Source organism: Stomoxys calcitrans, chromosome 3 (assembly GCF_963082655.1).
Source record: "Stomoxys calcitrans chromosome 3, idStoCalc2.1, whole genome shotgun sequence".
In the NCBI taxonomy this organism is placed as follows: domain Eukaryota; kingdom Metazoa; phylum Arthropoda; class Insecta; order Diptera; family Muscidae; genus Stomoxys; species Stomoxys calcitrans.
Genome location: NC_081554.1, coordinates 124,706,264 through 124,730,204, shown reverse-complemented (window position 1 = coordinate 124,730,204; position 23,941 = coordinate 124,706,264). Strand labels below are relative to the sequence as shown.

At 37.4% G+C, this 23,941-nt stretch overlaps 1 protein-coding gene across 4 annotated transcripts in view; it reads left to right on the top strand.

Annotated features, from left to right (window-relative positions):
* The window catches only part of LOC106083679 (adenylate kinase isoenzyme 5), a 114,111-nt gene extending 91,447 nt beyond the window's left edge, over positions 1-22,664 (top strand). For 3 of the 4 annotated variants that reach the window (XM_059364938.1, XM_013246843.2, XM_013246844.2), the window contains exons 4-8: positions 9,978-10,160; positions 14,985-15,469; positions 15,528-15,744; positions 21,419-21,583; positions 21,645-22,664. In XM_059364938.1, coding sequence (XP_059220921.1) covers positions 9,978-10,160; positions 14,985-15,469; positions 15,528-15,744; positions 21,419-21,583; positions 21,645-22,040 — 1,446 coding nt within the window. In that variant the 3' untranslated portion in view covers positions 22,041-22,664. The remainder of the gene's footprint in view (positions 1-9,977; positions 10,161-14,984; positions 15,470-15,527; positions 15,745-21,418; positions 21,584-21,644) is intronic. The other variant, XM_059364940.1, reaches the window with a different exon arrangement.
* The last annotated feature ends 1,277 nt before the right edge of the window (positions 22,665-23,941 follow it).

The window sequence follows — 23,941 nt, the reverse complement described above, 5'->3', positions numbered from 1 at the left end:
AATCCGAAGTGCAGTATATGTGATCCAATCCAGAATTAACCCTTAGGGAGTTAAATTCAGGATCCTGTGAGTCCATGTGTTGTCGTCTTTGGAACACTACGTCATTACTTACATATACCACGAGGCCTCTGTGTGAAATAAAAAGAGACAGAGTGTGGTACCCAGAGATGTGAAAATCCTGTGGATCTGAATCCTCACGCACCTGGGTCTCACAAAGAGCTTGAAAGGGCCACTTTGGAATAATTAGGACTGCGCAACTTAAAGAATAGAAAAATTTTATTATTGAGTATTCGGGAACCTCCATTATCCGGGATAGAAAAGATATTTTTGTCTTTTTTCGATCAACTCGATAATCCGTGATTTCTTCTATTATCCGGGAGTATAAGTATGTTTTACAACAGCAACATCTCATGCACAACTACATTAAAAATCAAGAAGTTTGCTTCTTAGATCTCAATGAGTGATGTCCGATTCAAGTTTAAGTTCAATTATAAAAGACCGCCTTTTTATAGTCGAGTTCGAACTACTTGCCCCAGTGCGACACCTCTTTGGGGAGAAGATCTTACATATCTGTTATATTACAAATGTCGCCTGTATTAGGAGAGGATAACCTCCGCCGGAATTTTGTTGATGTTCTCGCCAGGATTCGAACAAGGGGGTTCATCGTCATAGGCAGACATGCTATCCTCTGAGCTACGGTGGCTCCAGTTTATCGATTACGTTTGAAAAATGAAACAAAACGAAAATGGAAGTTTGCCTGAAAGCAGTTTGGTATGCCATGATGTTTTTTTTGTTACTGTTTTATTATGCGTACTTGTGCAAGGCGTTAGTTATCGGAAAAAGAGCTTGGCCAAGAGTTTTAAAGAATGTTCACGAACTTTCAAAAATAAAAGTTTATATTGCATTTCGTTAAAATATTGTGCAAAGACTTGTCACGTCACGTAAAGAAAATACTTTGGTCTGTTGGTAATGGCTGGAAATTTTTAAGTTCTGCAGTTTTACAAAATGTCTTGGGTAAATTGTTCTGCCCAAAAATTAATATAAGCGGAATTAAAAAATTGGTTTAAAGGTTTATTCTCTCCTATTTTAGACGTCGATATGACATATGCATCCGATAATGTAACACTAATATTAAATGTAATGAACGATTTTAACACTGAGGAAATACAATGATTGGGCAGGTGTGACAACAATGCTTCCCAGTTCGCTGTTTTGTCTCATTATGAAATTATAGATATCACAAATATTACTGATAAGATGAATTTGATGATGATATTTCAGATGAATCTGATGATGATATCTCGCGCAAAATTATGTTTAAAGGAAGCTATCCATCTACAATATATGCACTCATAGAAATTTGTTAGTAAAAACAGCAAAAAATGTTTGCTGAAAATAGGACAGCCGTAATTTGTTGCTGAAACAGCATACATTTTCTGCTGTTTTCAAATTTAAAAAAGTTAAAAAATATTATAAATATTTTTTTCATTCTACAAGTAATTTAACATTTTTTTTTAAATTTTGTACAAATTGCTAATTTTTGATCGAATTTAAATAACAGCAGACAAAATAACTACTACTATTATACTTATGCTTTTAAACGAAAAATGTACATACGTCCAAAATTGGCATTTTTTTTATTAATATGTAGCAAATGCCTCAATTGTTGTTTAGACGTTCAAAAATTTGGAATGGATTTAATTTTTTTAATTTAATTTAATATCAGTAGACAGTGTGTGCTGATAACAACAGACTAATTTTTCTGGGTGTGCTTTCTATTAATTTTATTCAAGTATTTTCTATTAAAAATTGTAATAAATATTGAAAAAATATTATAGTTTACCATTTTTGGATACCAATATGTAATTTTAACTAAAAAAAATGTGTAAAAACTAAAAAAAAAATTTTACTCCACAATCCGCGAAAATCGATTATGCGTTATGCCTTCGGTCCAGAGCATTCCGGATAATCGAGGTCCGACTGTATATAAAAATTATAGGAAAACTGGTGCTGCGAGGGACTTTTCTACATACTCTGTAGCACGTTCTGAATATAATATCTGCAATTAGAATTCATACAGCCCAAATTTATCAAATATAAAAGTCCAGCTGCACGTACGCACTAAACCTTTTTATAAATTTATTAATTCCAAACGTCGATCGGACACCTTTCCAAAAGCTTTGAAATTAGGAACCATTGAAGCGGAAGATGACCTTTCAATCAGCAATATATTTGGAGACTCCTTTGTCCCTACTTATTTCCGGAAAACATATAACAAAATTATTGAACCCACTCACAACTTATATGGAAATAACACGATATCTATTTCACTAACAACAGCTGATACTGTACTGCATTACTTGAAGAATATAAAATGTTCCTACAATCCAGTTCCAAATGGTATCCCGAGCAATATTTTAAAGCACTGCGCAAATTCCCTGTCTAGTTTTCTCTCAATATTGTTTAATGAAACTTTACGGAAATAATATTTTCCTTCATTATAGAAAAATTATTTTATTATACCCCTGTTTTAACACGGATTTAATTCTGATGTAGCCAACTACAGAAGATTCGCAAAGATTAGCGCTATTCCTATAGATCTCAAAAACTCATCACTGACTCACTGTCTCATCAAGTTTTTTCACTGCTGTAACGATATCAGCATGGATATCGTGAATCGTATTCAACTGTAACGAATGTTTTGAAATTCACTACAAGTGTAAAGAAAAGATTTAGAAATCGTTTGCAAACTGATGTCATAAATATTGATTTTAGGAAGCCTTTGCTAGGGTAAATCATAGTCTTCTTTTACACAAACTAAACCTGCTGGGGTTTTCAGACTCATGGATATCAAATTAACTTTCTACTCGCACTCCATCTATAAAATTTAATAGTTCTGTTTCTAAAACTATTGATGTTCTATCTGGCGTCCCACAAGGTAGTCATCTTGGGCCTATTTTGTTATTATTATTATCATTATTTATTAATGATCTGCCACCACATGCCACTTTCTCTGAAGGACTTATGTCAAACAATCTTGGTGTCTTGTTAGATCAAAGGTTAAACTTCATATCACATATATCTTTGATGGTCAATAAAGCCTTTGGTTTTAGGTTTCGTTAAGCGTTGGAACGAAGTGTTTGTGGATCCAATCGTAACGAGAAACCAATATACATTCCTTGTACCACCGATTCTGGAGAAAGGTTCAATAATATGGTGCACTTATTATCAAATTCACTGCAATTTAATTCAGTCTGTGCAAAAACAGTTCGAGCTATTCCGCTTACGTGGACGTAACTGGACATTTAATACTTAACCGCCCGGTAAGGAAAGATTATGTCTGATCAAATTGCCCACTTTGCAAAGGCGGCGTGCAATGTTTGACCTCAGTTTAATATTATACATACTAAATGGAAACAGGAAGTCCGAGTTTCTATTGGATCATATTTACTTAAACGTACCGTTGAGACCAACACGAAATTTTTAACTTCTTTATATGGAATACTATCGTACAAATTTTGCGAACAATGACCCATTTATTCGTTGAATTTAATAAATATTACAATAATATAGATCTATGCGAAAACAAATATTCTTTAAAGAGGAAACTTAATCTTTTGCTGAATTCATAGTTATTAAGTGCAGTTGTTTATATTGTGTACTAGCTGAACCCGACCCGACTCAAGATTTTGAAATTTCTGCCTAATTCCAGTTGAAAATGTATTCCAATTTTCCTGTGGATTTTTCTACGCTCAAATACCCTACACATTGCAATGGTCAGTAAAATAATGTCAATTTCGTGCTCTACTCCCAAAGACCTTAGATATAAGATCCATATTGCCATTATCGGTAAATATGTCCGATTTAAGAGTTTTTTTTGGGGGTGGGGTGACCCACGAAATACTTACTCCCACAATTGGATATCAGATTCGTTTTCTTCTCTCAAATACTTTTGATTGATTCCCACATTGTAGTGATTGGTCTATAAATCCGTTTGTCAGGTTTTGGGGTCGGGCGGCCCTCCTGGACACCTACCCCATATTTTGATTTCTAATTTTTGTTTCTGGGTTACTGTAAGTGTGCAATCAAAAATTCGCTTAAATCACCCTACCCATCTCCGAGATCTGGTGTTTTTGATAATTATCCATAATGCACCATGTGTGAAAATTTCAAGAAAATCACTTCAGCCGTTTTTGAGCCTATATGGAACACACAAACAAACAAATCGACAAACAAACAGAAATTCAATTACTTTTGTTAGTGACCACTGTTGTTCTATAATCTCATACGTGATTCTTGGGGGTTGTTAGGGTCAATATGTTTCAAAATGCAAATAGAACAACTTCATTTCATACTTTTCTCGACGTTTCGTCGGCTTTTTCCGACTTTTTCAATAGTTTATTCAGTGAAGTATATGTTTACATTTGCATTGTTCTCTTAAATGATTAAAAAACTTGACATAATGACACATTTATAATAAATAAAAAGACTAATAAAATGTAAAAATGACAAACTAATATCACATAACTATGTTTATCCTCTAAACTATTGCACAATTCATTTCTATACCCTCCACCATAGGATGGGAGAGTTTACTAGTTTCGTCATTCCCTTTGTAACACCTCGAGATATGCGTCTTAGATCCCATAAAGTATATATATTCTTGGTCGTCATGACATTTTAAGTCGATCTAGACATGTCCATCCGTCCGTCTGTCGAATGTATGCTAACTTTCGAAGGAGTAAAGCTAGGGGCTTGACATTTTGCACAAATACTTCTTATTAGTGTACGTCGATTGGGATTGTAAATGAGCCAAAATCGGTCCATGTTTTGATATAGCTGCCATATAAACCGTTCTTGGGTCTTGACTTCTTGAGCTTCAAGAGGGCGCAATTCTTATCCAATTTGGCTGAAGTTTTGCATAAGGTGTTTTATTTTGACTTCCAACGACGGTTTCAATTATGGTGTAAATCAGTCCATATCCTGATATAGCCACCATATAAACTGGTGTTTTTCTATTTGAAAATATCATTTAAAGAACTTGAAAAATTTTATCCATGGTGGAAGGTATATAAGATTCGTCCTGCTTAGCACGTTTTTACTTGTTATATGTATATATATAGATAGCTAAGTCCAGCCGGCATTACTCTAAAATCTAAAATCAACGAAATCCAATTGGATCAACTAAATCGATGGCGCTACTTTAAGTGTTAGTGCTATTCGCTTGAAGTGGATCATCATGTGGTGGTTGTCTATAAATGACTATATTATACCTATTAAATTAAAATAAATAAAAAATAAATAAAAAAATAAATTAAATTAATAAATTATTATACATATTAAATTGTAATCTTTTAGTCTTTTTTTAAATGAAATTAAATTGCGGTGACGATTATTATTGCTATTAAGCCAGTCTTTATGAGGGTTGAGCGCCACACCCCATCTGCCACTTGAGCAGAAATTTGAATGACGCACTTTACTCAAAAAAATCTATCACTTGATTCCCCATTGTTTTAATGGGTCAAATAGCCTATTGGAGGCGATTTTAGGAGGTAAAGCACCACCTAGAATCTTTAACACAAAGTTTAATGTCATATTCGTAATATGTTTTCAAATGCCTTTCATTTGAGTTTCATCAAGTTATGATCGAGTAATATTCCCATTTGGGAGGCTTATCGAGGATGGGGCGATCAACAATTACTTGGGCCTTTTATTTTATGTCATAATCGTAGTCTACTCCCGAATACCTTTCATTTGAGTCCTATATTGATATGTACGTCCAATATATCTGTTGGGAGCAGTTTTTGGGGTTGGACGACCCCTTGGATTCTTGAACTCAAGTTTTTATACCATATTCATATTCTAATCTCCAATATATTTCATTCGATAGCCAAATGTCCCTATTGGTCCACTTTTGAATTTGGGTGTTGTTCTGGGTTAACAAGGGAGGGTCCGCCACCTTCCAATATCGACAAATTACATAGTCTATACCTCTTTTAGGACCATATTCGTAATCTACTGCCGAATACCCTTCATTCGAGTCCCATAAAGTCAATATCGTCCAATAAACCTATTTAAGGGTGTTTTGGGGTCGGGGCGGCCCCCAATTACTTGAACCTAATTTTTAATATGAAATTCGTACTCTACTCTTGAATATCTTTTATTCAGGTTCCATATTGTCACGATCGGTCCACTTTTATTTTTTTGCTATATCAAAAAATTATATAGCCAATTGCGCCTTCCGGACCACTTCCTACAATCTGTGAAAATTTCAAAGAAATCTGTTAAGCCCCGTAAGCAAACAAACACAAATTCATTTGTATAGATACAGATAGCCCAGTTTGTAAGGATTATAATATCTATAGACTAATAATAACAAAAAAAAGTTCAACTCTAGAAAGACTAAACGTTTTTTACACAGTTTTTGCCTTATTCGTCTAAATGGCTGATTTTATGTTTTGGTGGAAAACTTATAAAATTTTAAAATTTTTGTTTTAAAACCTACAAAATCCATAAAAAAAATTCGATTATTGAAAAAAATTCAAAAATTTTAAATTCAAAATAGCTCTAACTGTTCATTTTGACCGGTTTGGTCTTTCTAAGCTTTCTAAGGAAGCTAAATCACATTCATTGTTCATACACTGTTCTTGCTTCTTCTCCCTTCTTTTAATTTTCTTCGTTTGTTTATAATCTTTACACTTGGTGCCTCTTTAAAGAGTCGCTTGATTCATCTATTATTCATTTATTGTCAGACTTCTCCATTGACAACAGACTATCTATGTTCGATTTCTAGTCTTCGTCCAACAGAAGCTTTGTTTGTCCACTTCCGGCTGTTGAATTCCTGAGACTTAGCTATGCTCTTTAATTCTTTGAAAAATGTTCGATAGTGGAGAGTATACATACAATATTGAAAGAAGAGGAAGGTCTACACCCGATCTCGGTCGCATGTCCGCCTTGTCTTACTTACTTTACTTTAATTGGCTAAGACAGAGCATTTGATTCACTAGCCGAACGTAGAATAGCGTTCTAAGCGCCTCGATCTTCTGCGCTCATTCTAAAATCTCTGACACAAAGTTTCGAGGTGTCTCTAACCACTTGATTTTCCATCCGGCTTTTGGTCTTCCCGGTTTGCGTGTACCAACGTGTTTGCCTTCAAAAAACTTCTTTGCTGGAGCTTCTTCTTCCATTCTGACAACATGACCTTGCCAACGCAGCCGTTGTATTTTAATACGTGTAGCTATTCTATCATCGCCATACAGCTCGTGGTTCATACGACGCCTATATTCTCCATTAACGCAAACTGGTCCATATATTTTACGAAGAATCTTTCTCTCAAATACTCCAAGCACTGCCTCGTCTGCTTTTACAAGTACCCATGCCTCAGAACCATATAACAACACGGGTAGTACCAGTGTTTTGTATTGTGTAATCTTCGTCTGTCGAGAGGTAGCATCTGTTTGCCAGTATTATTCTTCGCTTTATCTCAAAACTGGTGTCATTCGTTTTGGTTCCGGCGGTGCCGAGGTAGATACTCTTGCTGACTGCTCGGTTGTACAAGGCGCTTTGGGAGTTGAAACCATCCATTTCGTCTTATCCCCATTTACTGCCAGATCCATTTTCACTGACTCTTTCGATTCTTTCAAAAGCTGCAGTTACTACATCCGGTGACCGACCTATGATGACGATGTCGTCGGCACAGGCGAGTAGAGTTTTTTGTCTTGTTAGTAGTGTGCCATATCTATTCACATCTGCATCTCGTATAATCTTTTCCAGCAGGATATTAAAGACATCACACGATAGGCTGTCTCCTTGTCTGAAACCTCGTTTGGAATTGAATGGTTCGGGGAGATTCTTTCCTATTCTTACTGAGGAACGCGTATCAGCAAGTGTCATCGTGCAGAGTCCTATTAGTTTTGCAAACTCAGACATGGCTTGAAATAACTTTGAACGTAAAGGGGTATCGAAAGCGGCTTTGTACTCAACAAAGAGATGATAGGTGTAAATTTGTCCTTCTCGGGTCTTTTCCAAGATTTGGCGTAGTGTGAATATCTGGTCTAGCGTTGATTCACCAGGTTTAAAGCTGCATTGATGGGGTAAAATTATCTCATTCACTTTAGGTTTCAAGCTTAAATAGTTCAGCGGGTAACCCGTCGGCTCCTTTTGCCTTGTTGTTCTTTAGTCAGGTCACTGCTACTTGGACCTCATTGTGGCTAGGAGGTAAACATTTTATACCATCGTTGATTGGTTCTGCGGTATCCTCTTCGCCGCCAACGTCGGACACTAGAAGTTGGGTAAAATGTTCTTTCCATATCCTCGGCATGCTATCTGTGTCAGTTACCAGATTTGCTTCTTTGTCTCTGCAGCAGCCAAAGCCATCGGTTTGATGTTTAATTCTTTGGTGGAATTTCCGGACTTCATTCTGACTCCTGTACATCTCAATTCGCTCACACTCACGTCTTTCCATTTCCTTTTTCTTTCTATCTATCAGCCTCAACCCTTTACTGGACGTTATCTCGTGGACCAAAGATGTCTTTCTTCCCTATCTTCGCATTAAAATCTCCCAAAACGATTTAAATATCATGGGCGGGGCAGCAGTCATATTCTCTCTCTAGTTTGCTCGTCCTTGTCTTCCGTCGGGGCATGGGCACAAATAAGGCTGATGTTGAAGAATTTGGCTTTTATGCGGACTGTGGTTAGCCTATCAACCACCGGAGACAAAGTGTTTCAGTCTCCGACTAACCGCAAATCCACAGCCAAATTCATGGCTCGTGTTATTGCAGCTATAGTATAGTTCGTCACCGTTTGGTGTTGTAGTGATGCCATTCCCAATCCATCGCACTTCCAGTAAGGCGGTAATATCTGCCTTGTATTTCTCTAATACATCTGCCAGCGCGTATTCTGCACATTCTCTATAAAGAATGCGGACATTCCAGGTGCAGATTCGCAAATCATGGTCGATTTTTCGTTTACGTGGGTCGTCAACGTTGTGGGGTCCAGTTTTTGCTATACCTTTGTTTCCTAAATACAAATGTTAGATCTATCTATTCCTCTGGATATCACAATCTATGATGTCTTAGTTAACACAAAAACCAGGAGACGCAGATGTCAAGTTCTCCGCAATATATGCCACAACCGGTTCCATTCTCTATCTTAGATCCATCTGTATGCGTAATCCGACCCTTCAGTCATTCCGTCAGGGTGGGTATCTTAATATATAGTCCGTGGTCTACTATTTCTGCTCCTACGTGTAAGTCCGTCTACAGGTCGTTCATTATGCTATCTTGTATCCGGGTCTGCCAAACTAAAGTTCTCCCGAGCAGGTTGTCTGCAGTAGTCCAAACAGTGTCCTCTCTGCGGATTCCCTTATAAACAAGTCGGTCGATTGCATTCCCATCATAACCTACTGGGAACTTGTGGTAGTAGTGCCCATAGCTCCAGTCATGAATCCCAGGGCAACCCTATTAACCCTGTCAAGATCACGCACATGTGTCGTTTCGTTTTTTGAGCGTTGCGTTCAAAAATGCAACTCTGCAAACAAATCTTCCAAAAACAACGCGCAAATGTTAAACAATTTTTAACTTTAACTCCCAAAAACACGGCTTCACGTATGACAATACATAATGTCACTCAATTTCAGACGTCAAAGTTGAAAATTCTTTAATTTTTGCGTACTGCTTTGATGGGATTTGTCTGCAGAGTCCCATTTTTCAACGCAACGCTCAAAAACAAAGCTCAACGCGCTCATTCTGTTTTGGCCTTATCCGTCACCGGGCGCCGAAAGGTAAGTCAGATTTGTGTCTGCCATTACGTTTTCAGTACATGAAGGAAAACAATTTTTCTCCATACAAAATATGGGGAAGAAAAAGAAGCTTGATTGCCACATAGAACACAACCAGTATACATGCAAAATAATTTTTTTATGTATTCTGAAATTTTTTAAAAAATAATTATTGTTTTTGTTCTTTTTGTATTTTCAGATACAAGTAGTAAATGGTGTTATACTGATATCCTGGCGTCAGTCGGTATTACAAAAACAAATCGATTATGGCGCCAAGTTGGGTCATGTCGTACTCTCCTTAGCCAAAATGGAATTAGAAAATTTCTTCAAAAATGTTATGCCAGTTGCCGATTATTTTGATCAAAGTGATATGCTAATAGCGGTGAGTATTTGTACACGGGTATTTTATTTTTACCTTTGTGCATTCATTTATTATACCCACCACCGAAGGATGGGGGTATATTCATTTTGTCATTCAGTTTGCAACACATCGAAATGTTCATTTCCGACCTTATAAAGTACACATATTCTTGATCAGCGTAAAAATCTAAGACCATCTAGTCATGTCCGTCCGTCTGTCTGTTGAAATCACGCTACAGTCTTCAAAAATAGAGATATTGAGCTGAAACTTTGCACAGATTCTTTTTTTTGTCCAAAAGCAGGTTAAGTTCGAAGATGGGCTATATCGGACTATATCTTGATATAGCCCCCATATAGACCGATCCGCCGATTTAGGGTTTTAGGCCAATAAAAGCCACATTTATTATCGGATTTTGCTGAAATTTGGGATAGTAAGTTGTGTTAGGCCCTTCGACATCCTTCGTCAATTTGGTTCAGATTGGTCTAGAATTGGATGTAGCTGGCATATAGACCGATTCTCCCATTTAGGGTCTGAGGTCCATAAAAGCCACATTTATTATACGATTTTGCTGAAATTTGGGAAAGTCAGTTGTGTTAGACAATTCGACATCCTTCGTCAATTTGGCCCAGATCGGTCCAGATTTGGATATAACTGGTCCGATTTAGGGTCTAAGGCCCATAAAACCACATTTATTATTCGATTTTGCTGAAATTTGGTAAAGTGAGTTTTTTTAGGCCCTTCGACATCCTTCGTCAATTTGGTTCAGATTGGTCCAGAATTGGATGTAGCTGCCATATAGACCGATTCTCCCATTTAGGGTCTTAGGTCGATAAAAGCCACATTTATTATACGATTTTGCTGAAATTTGGGAAAGTCAGTTGTGTTAGACAATTCGACATCCTTCGTCAATTTGGACCAGATCGGTCCAGATTTGGATATAACTGTTCCGATTCAGGGTCTAAGGCCCATAAAAGCCACATTTATTATTCGATTTTGCTGAAATTTGGTACAGTGAGTGGTTTTAGGCCCTTCGACATCCTTCGTCAATTTGGCTCAGATCGGTCCATAAAAGACGCATTTATTGTCCGATGTCCCCGAAATTCGGGGCAATGAGTTTAGTTAAGCCCCTTGACATACTTCTGCATTATGGCACAGATCGGTCCAAATTTGGATATAGATGCCATATAGACCGATCTCTCGGCTTTAGGTTATGGGGCCATAAAAGGCGAATTTATTGTCCGATGTCGCCGCAATTTGGGACAGTGAGTTGTGTTAGGCCCTTCGACATCCTTCTTCAATTTCACTCAGATCGGTCTAGATTTGGATTTAGCTGCCATATAGACCGACCTCTCGATTTAATGGTTTTGGGCCCATAAAAGGAGCATTTATTGTCCGATGTTGCCGAAATTTGGGACAGAGAGTTAAGATAAGCCTCTCACATATTTCTGCAATTTCATCTAGATCGATCAAGATTTGCATATAGCTGCCATATTGACCGATATCTCGATTTAAAGTCTTGGCCCCAAAAAAGGCGCATTTATAATCCGATTTAACTGAAATTTGACACGTTGGCTTGTGTTAGGCTTTGGTTTCGACAACCATGTTGTATATGGTTCAGATTTTTTTTAGTTATAGCTACAAAAAATACCAATATTTTGTTATACACAATTGAACAACGACTTGTACTTATTAGTATTTGGCCCAAATCGGATCATATTTCGATATAACTGCTATGGGATATAAGGTATGCAATTTTCACTGGATTTTGATGAAATATGGTTTACATATATACCCGAGGTGGTGGGTATCCTGCCGAACTAACGCCTTTTTACTTGTTTTTTTTTGTTTTCATTCTAAATTTCAATAAATGAAATAAAACACTAGTCTCGCGAAATTGTTTTTAAAAAATAGGTATACCAATGTGTATGATTGTTACGGACTACATTAGCCATATCGGGATCAAGAGACTTTTGGGGGTTGAGTAAGTAAAAATGGGATTCCGTTTATGTAGGAGTTATATTTACAGGTTGGAGGACTAAGGGGTACTGTCATACCAAATTTCAACCACATCGGATTATAATGAAGGCCTCTGGATGCTCAAGCACTGAATTTGAACCAAGCCATTTAAATTTGCTTTTTCTAGGGACACAAGAAGTCAAATAGGGTAATCACTTTTTACTCGGAGTATATCTATTTTTTGAGCTAATGGACTCATTTGGTACGGATATTAAAGGCCGTAATTGTAATACTTCCCATACTAAAATTAAGCCAAATCGGATAAAAATTGAGTTATAACCCATTAATAGGCCAGGGATTAATGTCGATTCCTTGTCCGATTTTGATGAAATATCATTATTTAGAGAATTTGTATTGGAAAGTAAACAGAAATTCTTTTCATTTTTAAAGTCACTATATTTTGACAGTAAAAATTATTTTTCTTAATATTTTATGACCACTAAGCGAAGAAAATGTATTTTAATGCCTTTGGATTATTCCGATTTTATAATCGCACCTGCTGTCAAATGTAGTAGGCAAACGGATTCCAGAAATCTCGGTCCCAGGAATTTTAAGATAATTTTTGGTTTGAATTTTTGAGCTACAAAAAAAGTGCCCACTTTCGACAAGCTAATTTTCCTTCAAAACATTACCTTAATGATGAGAAAAATTTTTGTAACTAATTTCATTTACGCTAATCCAAATTAGGATACTTCTTTCCAAACTCCAACTAGATTTTTTTTACGACTGTTAGTTATATTCTTGGGTATTTTTCTACCCATTCGGCGTTAGGTTAAAACTGACGATAGATTTAAATGGGTGTCAAATCAAAAAAAAAAAAAAAATACAAGTAAGAGCGTGCTAAGTTCAGCTGGGCTGAACTTTGGATACCCATAAATGTTACTCACCTTGCGTCATAATCTGGTAATGAAAATGCATCATTCATGAACCTGATGGAGAATATAAGCAAGGGCAAGATGCATATTGCCTTAGTTCAGGAGCCATGGACGGCCCGGAACAAAGTTTCTGGACTGAACCATATCAACTACCAATTATTCTATGCTAACACTGGAACTCGGCCGAGGACCTGCGTTATTTGTCATAGAAATTTGAATTTTATATTTTCCCCAGAGTTGTCAACATCGGGTGCAACAGTGTTGAGACAGGGAGACAGTGGAGCATACCTGGAATCACTTCATCTGCCTTTCGACTCTCCGACACCGTCACACACGTCGGAGCTGCAACGGCTGGTGATGAAAGCAAAATAGACAGGAAACGAGGTACTAATAGGGTGCGATGAGAACTCTCACCACATTTCGTGGGGTAGTGCCAACACTAATAAGCAGGGCCAAGCCCTGACGGAGTTCTTGAATACTAACGACCTAATAACACTTAATATTGCTAACACTGCTACCTTTGTTAATAGGATTAGGTAGGAGGTATTAGATGTGACGATATGTTCGGAAAATCTAATCGATGATTTTCAGGATTGGAGAGTCTCCATGGAACACTCTTTCTCTGACCATCGCTACATAATGTTTAGAATAGCAAGGCCAGCGCCGAATCCGATAAGCTTGCGGAATAAGTTGAAAACCAACTGGACAAAATTCGGAAGGCTTCTCCTTTTTTATTGTCCTCGACTTGGGCAAGGTAATTTAGATTGACCAAGCATAGAAGACATTGACGAAAATGTCAACAGGATTACGACAGGATCCTTTTCGGGAAAAGAAATTAGCCCAAGAAAAACCCTGGATGACCCGGGAGATTCAAAATATTGGGAAAGACGTCCGCAGAGGGAATACAATAAGATTACCTGAGCGGCAAAACGTGCCACCTGGAAGCTTTTCTGCGAACAGGTCGATAGCGTTAATGACGCCACCAAGATAAAAAAGTTTCTCTTAAAAACCCATGTCCAAACTGGAACTTTAGTAGACAATGGAGTGAGAGCAGAGACAGCGGGGGACATGTTGAGGCTTTTGATGAAAACCCATTTTCCACAGGATACGACGGGACTCACGGAGACACCAGAATCTCGGTATAATGATGTTGATCGATGGTTTATTATTACGGAATTTATGGTGAATGAATCCTTGAGGAGCTTCAAACCATTTAAGTCACGCGAACCTGATGGAATATTTCCGGCGTTACTACAGAAGGAGGCAGACCATCTGGCGCCCCATCTGGCCAATATTTTCACAGCGTGCCTGGGACTTGCATAAACTCCGAAAGCCTGGCAGGAGGCAAAGGTCGTATTTATATCCAAGCCCGGCAAGGCAAGTTATGCGACACCAAAGACCTGCAGATCTCAAGGTCTCAATGTTAATCCAGAGAAGACTGAAATATGCCTGTTCATGAGGAAAACGAAGGTGGGCCAATTTATCTCACCACGTGTCGTCACCAAGACGATTTCTATATCTGACAAGGTCAAATACTTAGGTGTGATTTAAGACAGGAAACTGAATTGGACACTTCCACTCCACATTCAGGAGCGTACGGAGTACTGGGTACTATCCAGACGGCCCGTATATATATATATATATATGAAAATGAATATTCCCCCTTCCTTTGGTGACGGGTATACAAACGGTTTCATGAGTTCGAACGCTCTCATAATTTCGGCAGATGGACGGACATCCAATTTCAAGACGTTCAGCAATATACTATTTCGCAGATATATATTTTAAGGCGAATGGAAAGACAAGATTTTTACACTATGGCGTTTGATGAAAAAAAAAAAGTTTCCTACAGAATCCCTATTACAAATCAATTTCGTACCATTTCAACGACCTTTTTTATTGTCCTCGCTGTTAAATATTCCATAAAAATGCAAAATAAAACTTCATATTTCAGGTTAATGGTGAACGTGCTCCCTCAGAAGTGTACAAAGATTTCCGCTCGGCTGTGCTTGACATATTAAGCTCATTGGAAAATCAGGAGGCCATTCTCAATGGAGTTACAGGTATGGGCAGAGGGATAAATGATATACCCGGCAGTATAGTTAGCGTAGACACGGCACCTAGTCAAGCAGCACAGAATATTCAAGGAAATCATAATTATAACGCTGGTCAAATTTCAACAGTGCCATCGATGGATGAACGGAATATAACAAATGCCGTTATATCACACATAGCCTCTAATGCTGCCCAAGCGGTGGGTTCGGCGAATGCGGCTGGAGCCATTACCAGGCAGCCATTATTAACAAATGCTGCCACCTCAATGAGCACCAATATGAATGGCATACCTCCGGTTATATGGGTCATAGGTGGTCCAGGTAGTAATAAGGCCACCTTATGTATGAAAGCGGTGGGTTTGAATCCAGGTTGGGCTCATTTTAGGTGAGTTTTGTTTAACAAAAAGGTAGAACTATTTCATAACTGTCATCTTTTCTTTTAGTGTGGGTCGTCTTTTACGCAGTATCACCGATGCAGCGCCACGTGCCAATACAGAAAGTTATGCAGTTAAAGAAGCTTTGGCAGCTGGTGAAATGGCACCAGAGAAAGCTATAAATACCATATTGGAAACTAATTTAAGGCAAAATTCCGATAAACTGGGCATAATACTCGATGGTTATCCGAGGAATATGCAACAAGTTAAATATTTTGAGGAAAAGGTAAATATTTATTAGTTGTATACGTTGAAGCGAGACAAACAACGACAAGAAATATTTCAATTAGTGAAAAATTTTGACTGCTTTTGCAGAGAAAAAATGAACTGTGCTCAAAGTTCAAGGTACTGTTGGTCACTGGCTCAAAGTTATAGTTGCAAACTGCCACAGTTCAGCTAGATTGCCTGGGCATATTTTTAGGTGATAGCTACACTCATAGAAAAAAGCCTGCTGATAGCAGCAAACACTGTCTATTGGCTGTTAGTAGTTAATTTTACTGCTATTACAGCAGTAGTTCTTGTGTAATAGTTAAATGTTTGCAATTTCAGAACAGCGGTTTGACTGCTGAAAAGTCTGTTGTTTGTTGAAAATGACTGCTGCTTACTTTATGAAGGGGTTGTTGGAAGGAGAGCAAACTAAAATACAATAAAATGAAAGAGAAGATTTTAATATTTTGACAAAAAAGAAATTGCTTGGTCGCAGCTAGAAAAAAAAACTTTAAATAATCGAAACACATGATCGGTAGTAACGGGCAAACATAAATAATAGCCCAACATTTCGCAGATCACGCGTGGTGTGCGAAACAAAATAACATTCAAGTGATGAAAAGTAGCATTGAATAAAAAAGGGGTTTCAAATAAAAAACAACAACATCTGACAGCAGGGGATAAAAAGCAAGGTTCGAAAATGTTCGCTAAAACAGCAGCCCTATGTCTGCTGAAATAGCAGTAATGTCCGCTTTCCCATTTTCAGCGGACAAAAACTTTTGTTTTAGCAAACATTTTTGATTTTTTGAATAACAAATTTCGTTAAATGTATGTTCTACAGCAATTTAACTGTAGCTTGAGACCGCAAATAAAGTAACTTAAGAGACTCTCCTTTCAGCAAGATACATTTTTTTTCCTATTATAACATATTTGGGACCATTTTTTTGTCCTTCGCTGTATATTTTAACAGCCATTGCACCACTTCTTTTTTGGAAAATAAGAAGACCCCTTGTCACAGCAGTGGCATGTTAAGCCATATTATCCATACCGACTGAGTACTGAATAATAGGTGGATTTCTGCATCCCCATCCAAACGACCACAATATCATATACCATTATAGGCCTTGCGGTATGGAGCCAAAGAATGGCATGCGGTTTGATTCTCTTCTTCCAGGAGGCAGGTGCCACAGTGGGTTCTTTGTCTTTCCTGCTGAAAACAACAATATCTTTCTGACGAATTAACGTCAGTCACCCACTTCGCTGCTGTACATAGAGCTTCCTGAGATATGTCTCTTAGACTGTAAGGAAACTTTCCAGCATACACGATTATTTTTACACCTTTCCCATGCAGAGACAATAATATATTGTTTATGGCTATATTCCAAAGTAGGGGAATTAGTACACCTCCTTCAGGTCTCACAACTGACCCGTTGAAAATGTATAGATCCCAATTATGCCGTAATGCATCTTTTAGTAGGGTATAAAATAACATTCTTCCGGTAGTAGTGATGCCTAGAAGTTACAGTTCTCTCATGAATGAAGTCGGACTTCCATTTTTTTACATTTTACAATGTCAAGAAATGCTAACACTAAATATTTCGTTGCTGAGAGACCATTCTTTTGTGTGGATTGATTAGGACTGGCTAATTCTGTAGGCCTTCTCCTTCTAAAGGCGTCTAGTTCTCGATTCAGGCGACCTTAAGGAATACTTGCCCTTAGATATGTATGTATGTATCAACCTCTCTTAGATCTTTAGTATAAAGGATGACATATGTACACCCAGAAAAATACTTATCGCAAATAGGAGTTAATTACATAATACTCATTAGTCCATGATATTTATCCACGATTATTTAAAAATTCCTAAAGAGTGAGAATTCCTAAACTCGTCAGTATAGATAAAATAGCTTACCATACAGGTGGAGGCAGTAATTTTCCTTAAACGATTATTTTTGAAATAAGCGAGAATTTTACTAAACACCGTTGACAATACCTTTTCTGAAATTTATTACTGAATGAACTACTTAAAGAAATAAAGATTGTTAGTTCAATATAACTAAACCTTCATTTCCATTCCCATTTCTTGAATTAAAACATGCTCGAAATAAGAAACAATTTAATAAATACACTTCTAATGGTGAGACATTGTGTCTATAAATAGAACATGACAAAGCTGAACAAAATAAGGATGGCCTTCTTTGATGAAAAGAAGCGACAAAATGTTTTGCTTTTGTGTTATTAGTAAATATTGAAATGGGAAATAGTCGAAGACTCAAACAATACTGATGTGGATGCATTCATCCAGCGTATAGCGTCTGCTTTGGTTCAATACTCGGCTGGGACAAAAAAATTCAGTACTCTTCACAATAGCTGAGCAATTGATAGCGTGGGAATGGGAGACAAACGGAAATGAATGGGTTGAGTAATTAAGATGTGTCCAATTGGATGCTCCGGAGTTTTCGGAAAAAGGGATTTTTTTCAATAATTTTATCTTTAATTTTCAGTGCTCTTTAGTTCATATATATATACCTGTGGGAAGTTGAAAGTGGACTAATACTATGTATAAACAATTTCGTAGCTATTAAGAAATTGCTGAACTCGCAACGAGCGTATTATTCTTTAGCGCCATAGGAAGTTCAATGTTTCCCAAATTTGTTCATTTTAATTAGGTTCAACATTTTTTGAGTGTACATAATAAGCATGAAGATTTTTCACTCTCGTGTGGTACGGGTTTCTAGCTTTTGGAATGAAAATTACTTTTGTGTCCCATCGCCCCGCAGGATTAAAAAACCTGATGCTACAAGCACAGAATATCTCCATATGCTATGGAGCCTTTTTTTTCTTTTTTTTTCTTAACTAATAGTGCACTTATGGCTTCCGCCTTATTTTTCTGCGGACGACCATAGCGAACGTTGTTTGCCCCCCTAGTTTGGTTCTAGGACACAAAGAACTACTTCTTCGGGACATTTGTTTTTGACTTGACCATGATATCAATGTTCTCCACAGTTGTCACTTCCTTCTCATATCTACAAGGGAGAGTGCTGTAGAACGCTTGCCGAAACTTAACCAAATCCTAGAATCTGTTGCCATTCGAGATTACCCAGTCTTTTTGTTGTTCTCCGATACGAAGGTAATATCTAAAGCTGCCTGTTATAGAGTAGATAGTTCCGATATGTATGTTCGCCAAGATTTTATGATTTGCACATAGTTGCACTGTTCAATGTGCTCTGTTGGAATGTAGTGAGACAATTTATGTTTGAGTAAAAAATTCAGTCGGATCTGTACTTTCCATCTTACAGCTATTTACATTTATATTTTAATTTTTACTTTGCTACGTTTACAATACATATGTTCTAAGGCTATTGATTATACTGCTGAGTGGTCTATAAATGAAAATGTATCTGTGCCAATAGAAAATACTGCATTTTTGAGTTAATTGGGACACCATTTGTATGTATTTATTGGGTATTTACCCAATAAATACCTTTTTTGGCTATTTATTTGGGTATTTATCAATTTTCAGATATTTTGGTAACTAAAAACATTTTGTAGCATTTTTTTATATTTTCTTATTCTTTGTTTATAGAACTGGCTTTCTGATCTCATAAAATTAGACTATAGTTATATATAGACCGATCCCCCGACTTAAAGTCTTGAAACAATAAATTGGTAATTTTTCATCCAAATTCGCTAAAATTTGGTACAGTGAGCCTTGGCGTCTTCAAATAACCAATGGCCAACATCAGCGTCTGTTCCCAAGTTAGGGGAGGCTGGAGGCGAGCGTCGGATCTTGCAGCAAGCGGCTCGCCCAAACGAGGGATACATGTGCGATTCCACAAAACCCATGCGGTAAAAAGTCAATGAGATAAATGGCCCCATCAATGGGCCCTGGTAAATCCACCCTACACCAGATATTCACACTGCACCAAATCTTGGAAAACTCCCGAAAAAGATATGGAAGGACCATATCTTTGTTGACTACAAAGCCGCTTTCGATACCCCTTTACATTCAAAGATAATTCAAGCCATGTTTGAGTTTGGTATCCCTGCAAAATCAATAGGACTCTGCAGGATGACACTTGCTGATACGCGTTCCTCAATAGGAATAGGAAAGAATCTCCCCGAACCATTCAATTCCAAACGAGGTTTCAAACATGAAGACAGCCTATCGTTTGATCTCTTTAATATCCTGCTGGAGAAGATTATACGAGATGCAGATGTGAATAGATATGGCCTGTACCTGCAATATCTACTCACAAGACAACAAACACTACACGCCTATGCCGACGACGTCGATATCGTAGGTCGGTTGGAAGGAATCAGTGAAAATTGGCAGTAAATTGATTTAAAACGAAATAGATGGTTTCAACTCCCAAAGCGCCTTGTACATCGAGCAGATAAAGAAAATGGAGATGCAACTTTATCTGGATGGAGCAACTTTATCTTCCTCGGCACCGACGGAACCGAAGCGAATGACACCAGTTTTGAGAATTAGCGAAGAATAATACTGGCAAACAGATGCTACTTTGGATTAAGTAATCAGTTTAGAAATAAGGGCAACCTCTGGACAGACTAAGATTAAACTATACAAGACACTGATACTATCCGTGTTGTTATATGGTTCTGAGGCATGGATACTTGTGAAAGTAGACGAGGCAGTGAGTTTGAGAGAAAGATTCCTCGTAGAATCATTTTTAATCGATCTAGCCAAGTCCGTCTGTCTTTCAAAAGCACGCAAACTTTCGAAGGAGTAAATCCAAGCGCTTGAAATTTTGCACAAATACTATTTATAAGTGTAGGTCAGTTGGGATTGCAAATGAGTCAAATCGGTCCATGTTTTGATACAGCTGCCATACAAACCGATCTCCCGATTTGACTTCATGAGCTTATGGAGGGTGCAATACTTATCCGATTTGGCTTAAATTGTGCACGTTACGTTGTTTATGACTTCCAATATCTATTCAAGTGTGGTTAAATCAGTCTACAACCTGATATAGCTGTCATTTAAACCGGTTTTCAGATTTGACTTATTGAGCGTCTAGAAAGCTCAATAACCGTTCGATTGAATTGATATATTGCACGTGGTGTTTTGGTATGGCTTCTAACAACTGTGCCCAGTAGGTGAAAATCAGTTTATAACATGATACAGCTGCCACATAAACCGACCTTCCGATTATACTTCTTGAGCTTCCAGAGGGCGCAATTTTTATACGATTTTGCTGAAATTTTGCATGTAGCGTTTTGTTTTGACTTTCAATAACTAAATCTGTCAATAACCCAATAAAGCTGCCATATAAACCGTTCTCCCAATCTGATATTCTGAGCCTCTGGAGGACGCAATCATTACACGATTTGCCTGAAATTTTGGAGGTGGTATTTTTCTATAGCATCTTACAGCCAAAACAAGTACGGTCCATATCGGTTTATAACTTGATATAGCTCTTATATATTTGAAAAAGAACTTGTCACATGCCATCCATGGGGGAGGGTATATAAGATTCGGCCCTCACGAACTTAACGCGCTTTCACTTGTTCGATATTCCATAGGTACATCACCCGTTTTATTAAAATCTTAACTCTTCACACCTGCATCTTCTTTCCTGCAAAAGTGTCTTCCACCAGCATTTCTTATTTAATTATCTGAAATTTATTACACATATAAAATATATTCTTGTATTTTCATTCAATTTCAGTACAAACAGCGACCTCCCATAATACTGTTGGATTGTTCAAAACTTCAGCTGGGTCGAGGACGTATTGATGATACCGTTTCTTCATTTCGGCGACGGCTTGAACTATTTCGGGAGCAAACTTTGCCCATGCTTAAAGCTATGGACAATAGTAACCGTTTGCAAATTGTGAGTCCAATAGCCATCTACATGCATTCAGTCTAATTTTGATGAAAACTTCATTTTCCAGATTGATGGTGATACCGACAGTCCGTCTGTTCAGCGGGAATTCGAAAAGTCCATACGTAACCACATACAAAATTTTACAGGTGCTTTTGCCAATAACATCCACCAAAGTCAACAAACGGGTATTGCGGTATCAGCTACCCGCATGGACCACCAAACCGACGCCATCCTACAGGATCTTGAAAATAATGTGCCTGGTGCAGTGCCAACTATAAGCCATCATGTAAGTCTCATGAATGGCCACTTGAAGAACCGCAATCTAAGCGGCAATCAATTAGCGAATAATACCAAAGTCCCTTCGACATATATGAATGGTAACATCGGCCAAACGGGCCAGCATATGGAATTCCGCCACATGTTGGAGGAAGCCGAACGATATCCAGTCGATTCGTATATGTAAGAGTCAACCGGCCAAGGAGCAAAAGATGCGGAGCTGGGTCTCCTCAATAGCATCTACCAGCCGGTAGAGCATCCTTAGCAAGATGCTTAAAAATTAGTCATTTAAGTTGCATCAGGTTAAGGACAATTTTAAATTGATTCAACACTAATTTGTAATTGTTCCATGAAATATTTTGCATGTGACATGGACCAAATTATGTTTTCAAACTGAAAACAAAACAAAATCTATTTAAATTTTAAGAACTCGTCAATGGTTTTGAGCTTTACAACAGAATACCAAAAAAAAAAACAAAACGAAAATACAAATCTTTATTTAGAGACATTTTTTCGAACTAGGTTTTAGTAGTGTAAGAACAACATCCAAAAAACGTTAGTGGTATGAAACTGAATTCAAACTTTCATACATTTACAACATTTTAGAACATCACATACACCTTTAATTTGATATATTTTTTAACTATTTTATTATTTATTATCTGTTTAATGATAAGCGCTGAGTTTGCAATTGAATTGCTTTAGTCATATATAAGACCAATTTTGAAATTGAAACTCTCAAAGGTTTTGCTGGGTTATTGATTTAGTTGGTATTATACTTAGCATACCTTTAGGATAGTGTCTAAGTTGTTTGTTGAAATTTTATCTAATAAAGTTAAATTCGAAAGTTATAACAATTAGACAGATGATGATTTACTTGGAGGGGAAAAAATAGGTGCATATAAATCTGGCGTGCTTTATTAACATTTGATTCAGCTTCGTAATAAAACAAGTACACATGAAATATTTTGAACCTCTTGCGCGAACTGAATTTGTGCAATACTGAACTTCATATAGCGCTAAAGAATTATATGCGCGTAATGTGTTCAACAGTTTCTTAACAGACGGACAACGGAATTCTTTTTACATAGCATTAGTTCACTTTGAACTTCCCACAGATAAATTTTGAACTAAAAAGCACTAAAACTGAAAGGTAAAATTATTGAAACAAATCTCTTTTTCCGAACTCCTCGGATGGCCCAATTGGAGATTGGCACATCGGTATAAAACAACCCATTTAGTTCGTCTGTCTCCCACCTACACGCTATCAATTGCTCAGCTGTTTTCAAGAAAACAAATTTAATATGAAGCATTGTTATTATAAATTAAATAACACTAACCTTTTGTTGCTGCCGAGAGTTAAACCTAGAAGCTTCTGTTTACAAAGCAGACGCTATACGCACAAAATTTCCTCTTTCAATATTTGCTAACACAACAGAAAGGCAAAACATTTTCGAATTCTGTCTCATCAAAGATGTTTATGCTTTTTATACCCTCCACCATAGGATGGGGGTATACTAATTTCGTCATTCTGTTTGTAACTACTCGAAATATTCGTCTAAGACCCCACAAAGTATTTATATTCTTGATCGTAGTGACATTTTATGTCGATCTAGCCATGTCCGTCCGTCCGTCCGTCTGTCTGTCGAAAGCACGCTAACTTCCGAAGGAGTAAAGCTAGCCGCTTGAAATTTTGCACAAATACTTCTTATTAGTGTAGGTCGGTTGGTATTGTAAATGGGCCATATCGGTCCATGTTTTGATATAGCTGCCATATAAACCGATCTTGGGTCTTGACTTCTTGGGTCTTGACTTCTTGAGCATCTAGAGTGCGCAATTCTTATTGGATTGGGATGAAATTTTGCACGACGTGTTTTGTTATGATATCCAACAACTGTGCCAAGTATTGTGCACATAGATCCATAACCTGATATAGCTGCCATATAAACCGATCTTGGGTCTTGAATTCTTGAGCCTCTAGAGTGCGCAATTCTTATCGGATTGGGATGAAATTTTGCACGACGTGTTTTGTTATGATATCCAACAACTGTGCCAAGTATTGTTCACATAGGTCCATAACCTGATATA